At 36.9% G+C, this 14,499-nt stretch overlaps 1 protein-coding gene across 1 annotated transcript in view; it reads left to right on the top strand.

The window, feature by feature from the left end:
• Positions 1–14,499, top strand: part of LOC140246689 (mitogen-activated protein kinase kinase kinase 11-like) — an 83,207-nt gene that overhangs the window by 44,416 nt on the left and 24,292 nt on the right. The window contains exon 3 of the mRNA XM_072326031.1: positions 6,845–6,993. Coding sequence (XP_072182132.1) covers positions 6,845–6,993 — 149 coding nt within the window. The remainder of the gene's footprint in view (positions 1–6,844; positions 6,994–14,499) is intronic.

Genomic DNA, 14,499 nt, shown 5'->3' with positions numbered 1-14,499 from the left:
AGAGTAACATGTAGTCAATTAATATTAAACAAAGTGTCATTGACATTGTTTACAAATTTGTGATGGTCATAGTGTACACAGAGTTTGTAAAATGCTATCAAGAAAACCAATGTCAATGACCTTATGCACCAATTTGTAGTGGTCATTACAGAGTTAGTCAAAATCATTTGGGAAATAACCATTGCGCTATGTATTTACTATGCACATCCAATCCATGGGCGTACCAACTCTAGAATGAGTTCAGAGAAAGCTTTCTATCGTAGCAGTACAGCATGTAAACATGTGTGTATGGGTATGGCATGGCTGTTACCCAATCTGTATTGACAACGTGCCTGTTGTGCAGAGTGCTATTGTCGGAAGGATTTGTTGTTCATGAAAGGGTTTACAAGGAAGTCCTGGGTGAATTATTTCATTGTGTATGGCAAATCACTGCATTATCAAGAAATGCACATTCCTCAAGTTGGCAAATGTGCAATTTAACATATATTTGGCCGGTGTAATTGGTATCAAACTTCCTGATAATAGTTGTATAAATGTATCGCAATGTGATTCCAGTTCAACATCTGGCAATAGGGAGTTGATATAGTACATAGGCCTTACATGAAAACAGCCTAAACCAATCAGTTAATTACCAAATGCCATTTAAATATGACAAAAACTTCACTCACAGCACAGCTTTGTCATAAAATTCACATGAAATTTCATCCAGTAAAACTTGACATTTTCTCTGCAACTTTCTGTCTAGCATAGATGTTTTTATGAAATGTTACATGGCTTTAAAAAACAGAATGCTTTCCAAAAGCACTCATGGGTGTGTGGTCTATGAATAATGTGGCACACAGGGTGTTTACACTGTGGCACACCTAGAGGTGAGGATCAGTTCCGTAATCAAGAAAGTTCATCAATATAGGATGTTTATTCCCAGCAGCAGAGCTAAAGACACTGTAGATTTCTCATGGAACTTTACAAAGCCAGTGGCATGCATTTGGTGTTATATCAGCACTTGGCTTATATTTGTTGAACATCACAATGGAAATGAAAGTCAGCAATGTAAGGGAAGACACTGATGGATGATTAATGTCAAGCAGTAATGTGTTGATTGAAATGCAATTTAATGTGCCAGGTAAAGAGTATAGTAAAAAATATACCTCATCAGTGATTGATTAAATACTTAAAATTGGAATGTCAGTGTACAGAAGGATGTTTACACTGTATATAGACCTTGATCATCATCCTTGTCTCATTGACATTCTATAATGATAAGCATACCAGTTGTTATTTTTAATTATTATTATTATTTTTTTTTTTACAGAAAGATGTTGGAATACAGTCTGTTGTGGAGAAGACTTTATTTGGACAACCTGACAAAGCTCATGATAGATAGCTCTAGCCATTTTAGAGGCTTGATGCCAGCCCATTCTGTGGCATGATTGTTTTTCAAAAAATCTGTTCATGATAAAAATCTCTAAAGAGCACATAAAAATCAAAAGGTTTGACAGAATAGGGCAGGACAGTCCCAACACTTTCAATATCGCCAGTTACGATTGCATGTTGTGTGTAGTGACATTGATATCGGTGCTTTCAACAGTAGGAGGGTCCAAGCTCGATATATTGTAGTTTATGATATGGCTGTTTTTTGCATTTTATTTTACATTGCACAGTTCATATTCAGAGCAATTACCAAACAAAATGCTACATGCAAATAGGAAAGTAATCATTAAAACAATTTGTTTGCCGATTCTTTATTTGAGCCAAAAGATATTAACAGCATTTTGATGGGCAGGGTTTAAAAAGGAAAGAAAAGAAAAGAAAAGAAGATCTTTAGTCCCCACACAGAGATTAATATATCATTGACCCTTTGCAAGTGTAGATATCGCTTTTATAGGTCAGTGCTGAAAACTTTACTTAGGATGAGATGACAGCCACTGTCCCCCTTGGGATACTTCAGATTGCAGTGATGCATTGCTCGTAGCAGGAGAAACCACTCTGTCCATCCTCCAGCTCCTTACAGCAAAAAGTCATACAGATTTAGTCTTGTCTCCATACATTTTCTATTTCTGTGTGACTGCAACCTAATTTCCACTATTAATATCTAATCATTTATTTTTCATTTAATTTGCAAAGAAAGTGCCAAATTTAGTTGCTCATGGTACTTCAATGAACATACCTCACAATATAATATGATAGGGTTGATCAATAGTGATAGGTAAACAAATCCCTAGAAACTGATAATGAACTCTTAGCTTTTGTTCATTCACGTGAATGCAGATGTTTTGAATCACAAATTGTGAGTGTGTATGGCTTTGTTATGTTTGTGTTCGAATTATATATTCTTCAGTTATTTGGGGACAATGTTGACCTTCCGCATGGAATGTACAGTATTAGTTGTAAGTATTAGGGTTACCAGTAAATGAGCACCTAGGTGCTCACAGAATGTGTTTGTCATTAATGTGTCATCAATGTATATCTAAATTGATACATCAGCGATTCATGCCTTAATATAATTCTTCCATGTGACTCATATCAAAGTATATAGGCCTATTAAACAAGAAAAGAAAAGCTATTTGCAAGGTATGGAAATCTAGACAAAATTGAAAGTACTTTAGTGCCTTGAACTTAGACTACTTGAGTAAAGCGAGAAGAGAGATTCGTGCATAGACTCATACTGTGAGTTTGTCAGTGTTTTACCATAGGGCTCTATCAGTCCCAGGTGCATTTACCTCACTTTGACAGGTGACCTCATGAATTATTCAGAGAGGAACTTCACTTGCATTTCAAAGTGCTTGCTTACATGCACTCATGAATATGTATAAGGCTGCTTGGTTCAGCATGTGTGAATGCACCTGTGGACTTCATGCATTGTGCATTAATATGCAAAATACTGGGTAACTTGCAGGTTTTTCCCCAGAAATACTGTTGTTTGGGAAGTAGAGTTGCAGTTTACAGAATTCATTTTTGGACAACTGTGCATGTATGTCAAGAGTTTGTATAGGATTGTAGTGAAGATAATGTGCATGTCTAAAGAATAACGACTTATCTATATCTGTGGATTAGCTACATCTTATATTAAAGATACTGTCCAAATGCTTATCATGAATAGTTTCATCATTCACCAACCATTTCCAGTACTTTTTAAAGACAAAATTGAATATATGCATCTTATAGGATGTATTTATGTTATTGTTTTTCATTTTCCCCTCAACAAGGCAATGATTGGATACATAACAAAAGTGGGCGTTCATACTACACATATTCAAAATCATTTTTTGTATGCTGTTCATCACTTCGATCGAAAAGTTCAAATTGTATTTGGTTGAAATTTCCCTGATTAGTGCAAAAATGGCTTTAGTACTAAGTAGTGCACATATCATTACGTGTATGTGCTAGTGAGGAAAAAAAAGAGCATTCCGTTACCCTTTGCTAGCGTGTAAGCTTCCTAATTTGCATTGTAGGACTTTCCACTTCAGCCTTGTCTTCTCTTACTTCTCGCAATTGCTGAAGAGTTGCAGAACTCCATGTTGGATAAAGCACCTTGTACCTGGTATGAAGCTCATGAATTTATGGAATCATGCTCTGATTACTGGCTTGTCGCAAATTAATCATGATTAGATTAAGTACGAAACGTAATTCAATTCCACAGTGTTGAGCCTGGCCCCATGCAGTATGTTTACAGCCAGCCAGCACTGTCTACGTGCCTTGCTACGCTACTTAAATACAATTTATGACAGCCTTGTGTGTCATATTAGTATCACATTCTGATATATCAAAAGGATTTATACAAATTGGACTGGCTTTGAAAAAGAAAATGCGGAGGTTTTTGCTTTTAAATATAAAACTTTGTGTGTGTGTGTGTGTGTGTGTGTGTGTGTGTGTGTGTGTGTGTGTGTGTGTGATACAGTTTTGCAAACACTGAAATGAGTTGTTATTGTCCAGAGCTGTGCCCATCACTCCCCTCTACATTTGTGTTTAATATTCCCTAAACTTGTGAAGGCAATTCCTCTAAATTTTAGTGATACTGAAAAATTTGTTAAGTATAAAAATGAGGATAGATGTTACATGCTTGCATTATCTAAATAAAACAACAGCACCATAGATAAATTCTCCTGAGTAAGCCTTGGTGATTTCATATGAACTTTAATAGTAGGAAGGCAACTCAAGTTCAAATAAAATACTTTTATAAATTTGATGGGAAGTGAAGTAAACTGTATATTGCTTTGAAAAAGAAAAAAATGTACTGTAGAGCATGAAATTTTCGCGGCATGAAATTTTCGCAAAATGGAGCTGGTGGCCTTTTTTTAGAGGCTTGAAATTTTCATGTACTGGCATTCCATCCATGTAGTGTAGACAAGAACTTTTGTGTGCATTTTAATTTAAAATTTAGTGAATCTTGTCTCTCACGAAATTCACCAAATTAAAATGCATGCAAAAACTTCTCGTTTTACAGCATGTAGGCCTATACATGTATATACGTGTGTATGGTTATATTATATATATATATATATATATATATATATATATATATATATATGGACTACTCATGTGATACCAAAGCCACATGACCAAGACAGCTATTTTGAGCATCCATGTATGTGTTCTTGCTGTGTTTCGATCATTTTTTCACTGATATATCACTTTTGTGCAAAACAAATCTTTGTGTGGCGTATGAATGAATCTTTAAAATGCACAGGGAGGTTTGATTTTCCGTCACATATGATTCTTTTATTGTTTTTATGGCCACTTCATATGCAGTCGAAAGGACAAGAATTCATCATTTGCTTCACAAGCATGTTTGATATACTTCTGTCCAGTAGCTTACTGATCATATGTGCAGATATGCCTATGTAAACCAAGAAGCATGGCAAGAGAGTGGACATGGTAGTGCAGTGCAAGCACCATGTACACACACACACACACAAACCTAATTTGAATCCGAGAAGAAAAAAAGAGTCGCTGCTGGAAGGCATTGCAGAATAGCTTACTGTAAACATTTCAATCAAACGGATGGAGGATGGTCGGCAGGAGAAAGGGGACGGAGATGGGAGGGAGGAATGGATGTGGGTAAGGGGAAAAAAAGAGTAAGGGAGGGATTTGTGATGTGACCTGGTCAATGCACTTCCAGTAAATGATTCTGCATCTCTTGGTTGCTGCTGCTGGTGCAAGTATTTCTTGAGTGCCGGTGTCAATGTTTTCTGTTTGCCTGTTCCAGTTCTTCAGGGCACCGCAATTCATTCTCTATGCTGGCATTTGATCTGACAACTTTATTGTAAGGATTTATCTTGATAATGCATCTCTGTACATGTTCATGCTTATGAGCAGCATACCTACTATTCAATTGAAACTAGACAAGTATGTAAGGTGTTCATAAGATAGCAGTGACCTTTTTTTTTTTTGTACAGAAATGTCCATACTTGTTAGCAAGATGAATTGACCAGCTTTACAACTAGAATATACTGCCCACTGTTGTTCCTCATTGATGTCTCTGATGTATTCTAGAAAATCAAGGCATGAATTATATTTTGCCACATTTAGCAGTAAAAGAAGGCATCATGTAACATTTGGGTAGCTAAGGTTTGAAAGTAAAAATCACTGTATGATTGAATGTTTTTATGGTCTTATACAAAGGTAGATCGCTTTTGTGTATTTTGGGGACCATTATATTGGTAGTTTTTAAGTAGCAAAAAGCTTGGGGATTATGCTGTTTCTGCATGTTCTATTGACTTAGAACATATAAGAGAATGTGTGTTACAAACCATTTCAGAACACAATTTGAACAGTTTCTCTTTAACAAAACATTTCATTTGTGTTTGCACATCAGGTTTTGCTTTGAATGTATGCAAAGAATGGGTTTCCATTAGATTGTGAGTGTGAAGCAGAATATCAAGTTGCTCTCTAGTGGTAGGAAAACATCTGGATAGCAATGGAAAGTACATCATGTTGTGCGCTGTATGTTGTTATAATTTTCTCTTTCTGGAAAATGAGGGAAAGTTTAAGTAACTTATGTAGAATACTGCCAACATTTTTCATGTGAATATTAGAGCCCTATCAAAACCTTTTTTGAAGCTTCAGAGGTTATAATTAAGTTGAATAAAAAAGTAAATGGAAAGATGCACTTGTCAAAGAAAAGTATGAATTACCCATTCAAGATGATGTTGATAAAACAGTACCTTTTCAGTCTGCTTTGTTTTCCCTGATGGGGTAATTTGGCCTTGGAAATCAATTAAGAAACAGGGATGACAGGTTATGAAATTGTAATAATCTAGCTATCAAGCTTTGATAGTTCAGCCATAAGATTACTGGCATATTTATCAGTGTAATTATGAAATATCATAATTGGGGTAGTGCATGTCAAACATCAGCCAGTGTTATTCATATCATTGCCCACAGCATAAACATCTTTTTTTTTGGGGGGGGGGGGGGGGAGGGGGAGGGGGTGTGGGTTGGAAGTTGCTCTCAGATACTATAGATGTAGAATATGATGTCAAGGTGTAGGAATTTTGCCCTTTACTGGCCCAGCATGATGAGAATAACAACACACAAATGTTTTAAAAGTAGAAAAAGATGTACAGTCCTTTAAATTTATTGAAATGAAGTTCAGTAAAAGTGGTGCTGTGTAAAGATATTAATCATACAAAAGTTTGCATTTAAAAAGTGTGACAGTAACAAAGCGTGTTTGTGGTGATTACAATTACATTGAATAGAGACACCACTCTCAATTGCTGGCAGGTTTTATCCATTGCGTGATGCGTAAGGTGTAAAATTATGGAGAATGAAGCATTACAGAATTCAATTTGTTCTCGTATTACAATAACCTCCTCGAATTACTATTGTTCTTATGTCTCGCTAGCTTTGGCGTCTTGCTGTGGGAACTCCTTACTGGTGAGGTGCCCTACAAAGGAATCGACACGCTGGCAGTTGCCTATGGAATCGCAGTCAACAAGCTCACGCTGCCCATCCCTTCCACATGCCCTGAAGTCTTCTCAAAGATGCTGGATGGTGAGTAGATAGAGATGGAAGCTGGAGAGGGGGCAAAATGCTGGGAAATAACAGGTGAAATGGTATGGGGAAAAATACAAATAATTATTTTCATTTAGAGATCTGGGCAAAAACCATTGGTTACTAGCTGCATTTTGTAAATTCATGCATGTTTTCATAACAAATAGATCTCATAGTGAAATTTTAAAGTCATCTCTTATGTGCCCAGGCATTTAGCGTAACTTGTCAAGGTTTTTTATCAGCTGTCAGTAATCCATCCAAACTTGACCTATGATTTAGTTGTCAAGTTAGCAAACCCACTCAGGTGTAGCAATGTGCCACAGTCCAACAGGAATGCCATGCCAGTTACTGAGTGCACAGTGAGGATTAATTGAGCAAACTGTTTGGATGCTGCCATTGAAGGAAGTGAAATGTAGAGTATACACAATTTCATAATGTATGACACATAGATGTTCCATCCTGACATTCTTGGTCTTTAGTAATTTGACACCTTTTGTCTAGTTTTAAAGTGGGGTTCTTCCCTCAAGGATTTTGAAATATACTGGCATTTACCAGATGTCTTTGTATTACTGTAGGAGCGAATATTTTTGCATCAGTAATTTTTGGTGCTCAGCCGGGAAAGAAGAGTTTTGAATGTTTTCAATCCTGCGGAATCAAGACATTAATTACTGGAACATATGCCGAGCAATATGTGCTTTTATTTCTGCCTTAGCTTCTGGCTGCGTGAAATGCGCAAAAATTTTCACTTTTACAGTAGGCTTCCCTTCTTCAAGCTCATCAAGAGTAACTTCTGTGTTAAAAATGTGAGTAGGATTTGAAGACAACATGAAGGCAGCATGGTGAGCAGGAGAGATGGTGTTTTGACAAGGGCAAGTTCTGGGTGTGTCGTGATTCAAAAGCACATTAGGTGCTTGTTTTTTTGTGTGGCCGAGTTTTGTGAAAGCAGGGAGGGCCTGCATTAGCCACTTCAGTGTGGTATGCTTGCTGTCAAAAGGAATCAAACCGGGGCCGTATGACTTCCAGTGGTGAGCCTTGCACTAATCAGGCCAACGCTTCCTGCTGTTGTGTGTGCATCCCAAATTAAGGTGAGAGTAGCAGGCAAACACCTATCACAAGTCATCATCATCTCCCCTGTTTTCTTCCACCGTGGGATGAGCGGAGGAGCTCATCCCAGAATCTCCCATCATCCAGACATCAGATGCCCTCGTGGGTGTCGTCCAAGGATGAATATTTCATCCTTGGATGGGACAGGGATGCATCAGGAAACAAGAAACAAGAATGATGGCCAACAAGACAGATGAGAAAGAAAGTGAGAGAGAGAGAATTGTAGGAAGATATTAGGGGACAAAACAGATGCTTTTTGTCAGTTGACAGTTGATTACATTTGAAGATACAATTCTACATTCCTCTGTTACTTCACTTCATATTAATTGAACTTAAACAATAATCAATCACAAACAATACCCTTTTCTCCTATGTCTTATTTCTTTTCCATCATGCATTCTCCAAAGTCACGTGCTTTTAACTCGTTGAGGACGAGTCCCGAAAATACTCGAGCAGGTGTCTATGGGAAATGTATATTATAGCAAATCAAACAGTCCTCAGTGAGTTAATTGTTCTTCAACCCTTAATGTGCCTGGGTACAATACCAAGTTTGCCCATGAGCATTTAGTAATCCATGCAAACTTGACCTAGTTGTAGATTAGTAAGCTCATTGAGGTGTAGCAATGTGCCTCAGTCCAAGGAGAATCATTAAAGCCATTGTGACACAAAAGGGATTAGGTGAATTAGGTAATCTGTAATCACTGACAGATATAACGTAGTTTCCAGACATCTGTACCAATCAGCAAAGAAAGCACTCCAGCATGTGTGCTAATCAGTGAACAAAACAGCAAGAATATTGATTAATTCTTATCAGGTTTCCCAAAAATCTTAATGAAAATTAGTACCTCCTCATCCCCTCCCCGTTGAGAACTGGCTGAATGGAGGTGAGGATAGTAATGAGAGAAAGGGACCATCCTATGAGTTTTATTGTGAGTACAGGATGTAGACAGCCAAATAGACAAAGCACAAGAGGTATCCCTGGGGCCAGCTGAAGATGTTCCCCTAGCCTGCTTCTTGCATGATAAATCCAATGTTCAACAAGACAGTGAGTCATAGGGTGGGGCCGTGATGCGACAAGTGCATCAGGATGATCAAAAATAGGCATGGGTGTCCTGCCATAGATGAATGCTACCTCAAATTGGGTGATATTTTCTCGTCTTCACGCGAACGTAGCAAGGCAGGAAGCATGCGCAGAGAGCAGTGGAAAAATTATATGTGAATGAGAGAAAAAAAAAAGTGAAAATGCTGATGAAGGGAATTGAAATGAGGAGATGATTTGGTCCTGATGACACATAGCAGAGAGTTGTTTGCTTGCTTTACTTTCATGGATGATGAATTGAGCATTGGGGCACGGAGAGGGAGAGAACACATGGGGTAAACTTACAGGCAAATTGATGAGCCTTGCCTTGAAGACGGAGAAAGGCATTTACTATACCACTTGCCTTTCACAGGACTTCTCGGCCACAAAATGTTGCTGTGCCTGCATGCTCGGACAAAATGAGTATTAATGAACCTTTCTTGTCCTTAAAAGGAAAATTGAGGAATCAGACCAGTATTAAATTAGAAGCTGTAAATGTAAATTTGAAGTTGTTGTTTTCATTGTTAGGCCATTATGTCATAGGATGATGTTGCCTTGAGATAAAGATATAATACATTCATTATAATGCAAAGAATGTTAGTAAGACATGGGATGAAAATGATTATAAGGCATGCTTTAGTCAGATGACTTGAAGGCCATGAATACTGTAAAACCAGAAATTTTCATGTGCATAAAACATTAACAAATTTTGTGAGGAGCCAAGATTTAAAAAAAAAAACAAAACTCGGCATGAAAGTTTTGTCCACACAATGCACTGAATGCCAGTCACAATTTGCAAAAGTTTCCACCTGCGATAACAGCTATCGGCCCAAATTTACGAAGTTCCACGCTGTGAATTTTTCTGGTTTTGCATTTAACATGAATTTTTTATTTATTTATTATTATTTTTTTTTTAACACAAGGCTGATTTAAGATTTCCTGATTTCCTAAAGTCTTTGCATTAGAGCAAATACACCCCCAAAAAAGTTTCCGAGCTATCTTGGGTTTGCTCATAAAGTATGTGTGTATTGTATACAAGCACCAAGCAGCGTGCAGTGATGAGTTTTTATGAGAAACTTGTCAAGTTTCCAGCGAAACTGCAAGCGGATATTTCCTTCTGAGTCGTATCTCAGTATACCAAAGTCTCTGATGTATATCACCCGCACGCAAAACCACAAGTAATAAGTAGCAGTAGCACTTTAGAAGCTGAGTTTACCAACAACCTCCTGAAAAAAGGGTTTTACTGTATCTATACTTGAAGAAAAAAAAATAGAGCAGAGTATAGGTTTCTATGGCAATGTATTTATAATCAAGATCAGCCTCCTGCTCTTTCATTGGTTGGTAGAAAATAGTGGTGCTAAAAGAGTTCACAGTAAGTTTGATTACTATCACATTTGTGAAGATCATCACATGATCTGCTTCTTCAGATCTAATAAAGTAGACACTGAGGTGTAATTGGGCAAAGGAAAACCATAAATGGACAAACCTGAAGTATTTAGGCTGCATTTATCTAACTCGAGAGAGAATCACATTGCTAAACACGTTTGGAATGGCATTTGCGAACGTGGTTTGTAATGCGATTCTTGTGCTGCATTTATCTAACCATCATCGAATCGCAATTCGAGTGTTGTCACTGCGTAGCTGCTTTGCGCAGTTCGCCCCGAGAAGTAGAGGTCAACTAAGGCCCGTGTTGTAATCTGTGGGTTGCATACTGCATGGAAGTTGACTTTGGCAGCTCGGAGATATGAATGCATTTCAAAATGGCATGGCATTTATTTACTCTCAGAAAGACGATTGTGGTCTCAAACGCATTTCAAAACACCCTTTAAATGGCATTTCAAATAGGTGTTTCTATTAAAAATGTGTCAGAAATTTTAAGATAAATGCACCCTTAAAGTTATGCAATTAACTGAACTGATGTCCAGGAAGTTTCTTAAAGAGGTATCGAGGGTAGAAACCATTGGAATGAATGTTTGTAGAGGAAAACTCAGAGATGGGAATTCCAGCAAAAAACAATGACATTGTATGTTGAAGAATTTTAGTGTAATTTAATTGGCAACAGTTGAAAAATGGAAATTGTACAATCTCCTTTTTTTTTCCTTTTTTTTGGGGGGGCATAGAAATTTAAAGTGAGAAAAGTACTGTACTACGATACCTTAACTGATGAGTGTTAACAATGTTAACAGTGTTAACAATGTTAACAGTGTTTTAATAACAATGTATATTTTGCAAGGATAGATATCAACAAGAATTTTTTTTTTTTTAAATTTCCATGCCAAAAATAAAAGGGAGAAAATTACAACAACACTCTGATTGATGAGCATGATGTGTGTGTAGTCGAATCTGTTTTAACATGCTGTGTATTATGAATGGAGAAATATAAGAACAAACCAAACTACGAATAATTTTTCCAAGGAAGTGATTATGAGCTCTGTATTTTTGAAAGGATATCCTGTATTTAGTAATGACAAATATGAAGTGACACAAGTAGCAACATTCAGGAAGTAATCAAAAGTGGCTTGTGTATTCAGCCAGGAAGGTGAAATTCCTCCTATGACACACAGTGCAGAGGAGTAGCTCCCACCTTGTCGCCTTGTCATAAGTCTTAAAGGAAACTCCACTCTATGTTGAAATTGACTTAATTCAGAATGTTAGCACGTTGAACCTTGTCAAGGCAACTTCTATTCCCAAATGCAGTGCAGCAAATGAAATATTAATGCATTTGACATTGAAAACAGTACCACTGGAATATATTGCTCAACAATTCTTGATCACCAGATCCACAATATGCCAGCTTCTAGATCAAATTTTGTGGTGTTTTAGAACTTGTTACATGGTTGTCCTGTATATTTGTTTACCTAGCATCTTGGGTGTTCCTCAAGGAGATGCACAGTAAAATGAAACTACCTGAGAGAGGTTCATACAAGAAGAAAAATATTTGTGAAATTCTCAAGTTCCACTAATTTCCTTTCTTTAAAACCAAATTTAAATAAACAAAAGCTTTCAGTGTTATGTTTGCATGATTTTATGCTGTTTATAGAAGTTGACTTGAACATTTAGTTGATTTCCACATTAAAGGTCATATATTATCCCTTTTGCAAACACCACAAAGTTTTGTTTTGTTCAAGGATAATGTCTCCCAACATCGTGTATGCAATCTATGGGTAATACATCTCAAGAGTTTTTCAAAAAGAAATGAAAAACTCACCCCATACCACTAAAAAAAAAAAAAAAAAGTTCCCCTTTTTAGTGAGAATAATGATTAAAATATTTTCGGAGTCCTTCTATTTTAAAGTAATTATAAAAAGTCAGATGGTACATATTCCCAAGTAGGATAAGCAAGAAAATTGTGGTGGATGCAGAGATGCCAACCAATATGATTTTATAATATTTAGTATGATAAACAGAGTGAAATACATTAATATGATATTGTCTCTTGAAAGTATGACTTTTTGTCTTTCAAATAGAAAAAAGATGAAGTCAGTATAAACTACAGAAAACTGCTTCATCACATAGAAAGATGTATTACTGGCACAAAATTACTGCAACCCCTTCAAACACATTAAAATACAAGCCTAAATAGGTGGGAAATATGCTGATGCTTTACAATTTTCTTATCAATGTTGATGAAGAAACAACATTTTACTTGCCCTATCTTACCAGAGTAAACATTTTTTTTTTTCTTTCATTTTACTGGCCCATGGCCAAGGGGCTGGTGGTGGTGTCAAGATTTTCTGACAATCTGATTTACCTTCTTTTTTTTTTAAGGATATCCCATTTATTTATTTTTTTTAATGTCAAAAAGTTGGCATGTATTTGAATGACAAATATTCTTACAAATCTTTCATGATTGCATAATGGAAAGCTGATAATATATACAGTCATCTATCTTGACACTTTTTAACATGCACATCTGCAGCAAATTTAAGGGTGCATTATCAACCCAAAATATGCTGTATGCTAAAACTCTCATAGACCTGTAAAGATAAACTATGTCATCCTACATCATGTTGATATTGTGCTCCAATCAGCCCTTACTGATCCACACCCTTTTCTGCACTTCCAGAATAAAAATGACTGTATGCAGCAAGAAGAAAGAAGCAAACCCTGTGAACCAAGGGCTTACCTTATGCAATGCAGTGCTGCTGATAAGGGAAGTCCCCATCACTAAAACATGATTTGATGCAGCATTTTGACACATGTCTGGTTAATTCTAAAAATAAAATAAAAAATTATGATTATGTGAATGAGAGATCTGTGCAGAAAGGTTTCACAGTATTTTTGTTGTAAAATGAACACACACATAATGCACAGCTACAGCTAGCTACACAGATGGCCGGCTGACACCACTAGGTAGCAGCTACACCAAGCAATCGCTGATCTACCATATAGGATATTTATACAAACATCATACTGCTGGCTTGAGCTCATTGTACTTGCACACATACATTTAGTAGGCTATGCATCTCTGTGCCAGCTGTCGCCTGCCTGTGTTACATTACCTACCTGGTGCTCGTGTAACAAAAGGGCGATATATGTTGGTGGATTGTTCAATTCTATTCACAAATTTGTTTGACTCTCGAAATTCACAAAATATTCAGCATCTACAGTATACAAGAATATTGTAGAATATGCTCAGTCTGTAATGTTTATGTATGTCAGTGTAGATAGGTGTGTAATGATTTGATCCGTTTCTGTGTCACTTTTAAACACAGTCAGGTTTCAAGTGTTTGCATATTTGGCATACTTTGGGGTTGGTACATGAGCATTGTTTGGCATTGTTTGCGGCCAAGGGATTGTTGTGACTCTCTATGGAGCAGTCCATGAAGTCCCACATGAGGAAACTAACACCCACAGCTCTTCTTCACAGAGAGCTGTTCTTCCGCTCAGTCCTTTTGCCACCTGTTCATCGGCACTTTACATTGGAATGTGGGCCACCAGCTACAGTCAGCTGTCTCTAGTGTCTTCAAAGGTCACCAGTGAACGGTGCCTTTGGATGAACAGGATTCAGAAGAGCTGCTGGAAGGGGAAATTTAAAGGGAAAGTCAAAGCCATTAATGGCAATGTTAAACAAAAAACGAAGATGCTTAGTGTATTGAAATAAAAATAAGTATAATTTCTCCGTCAGTCATTAATCTCTCCTCTATACGAGGTGTACAAAATAGGTATGATCTGTTTGATTTTGAACAATAGTGAGCAATAGTTTGGTATTTAGCAGTAGTGTGACAAAGTGGCAGCGTGGTTTGAAAGGGCTATGATGGATGCGATTCCAGTTAAAAACAGATTAGTAGTATGTTGTTAAAACCCATGAGCAGTATGATTTC

This window comes from Diadema setosum, chromosome 1 (genome assembly GCF_964275005.1).
Source record: "Diadema setosum chromosome 1, eeDiaSeto1, whole genome shotgun sequence".
NCBI classification, from domain to species: domain Eukaryota; kingdom Metazoa; phylum Echinodermata; class Echinoidea; order Diadematoida; family Diadematidae; genus Diadema; species Diadema setosum.
This window is presented reverse-complemented; position numbering and strand designations above follow the sequence as displayed.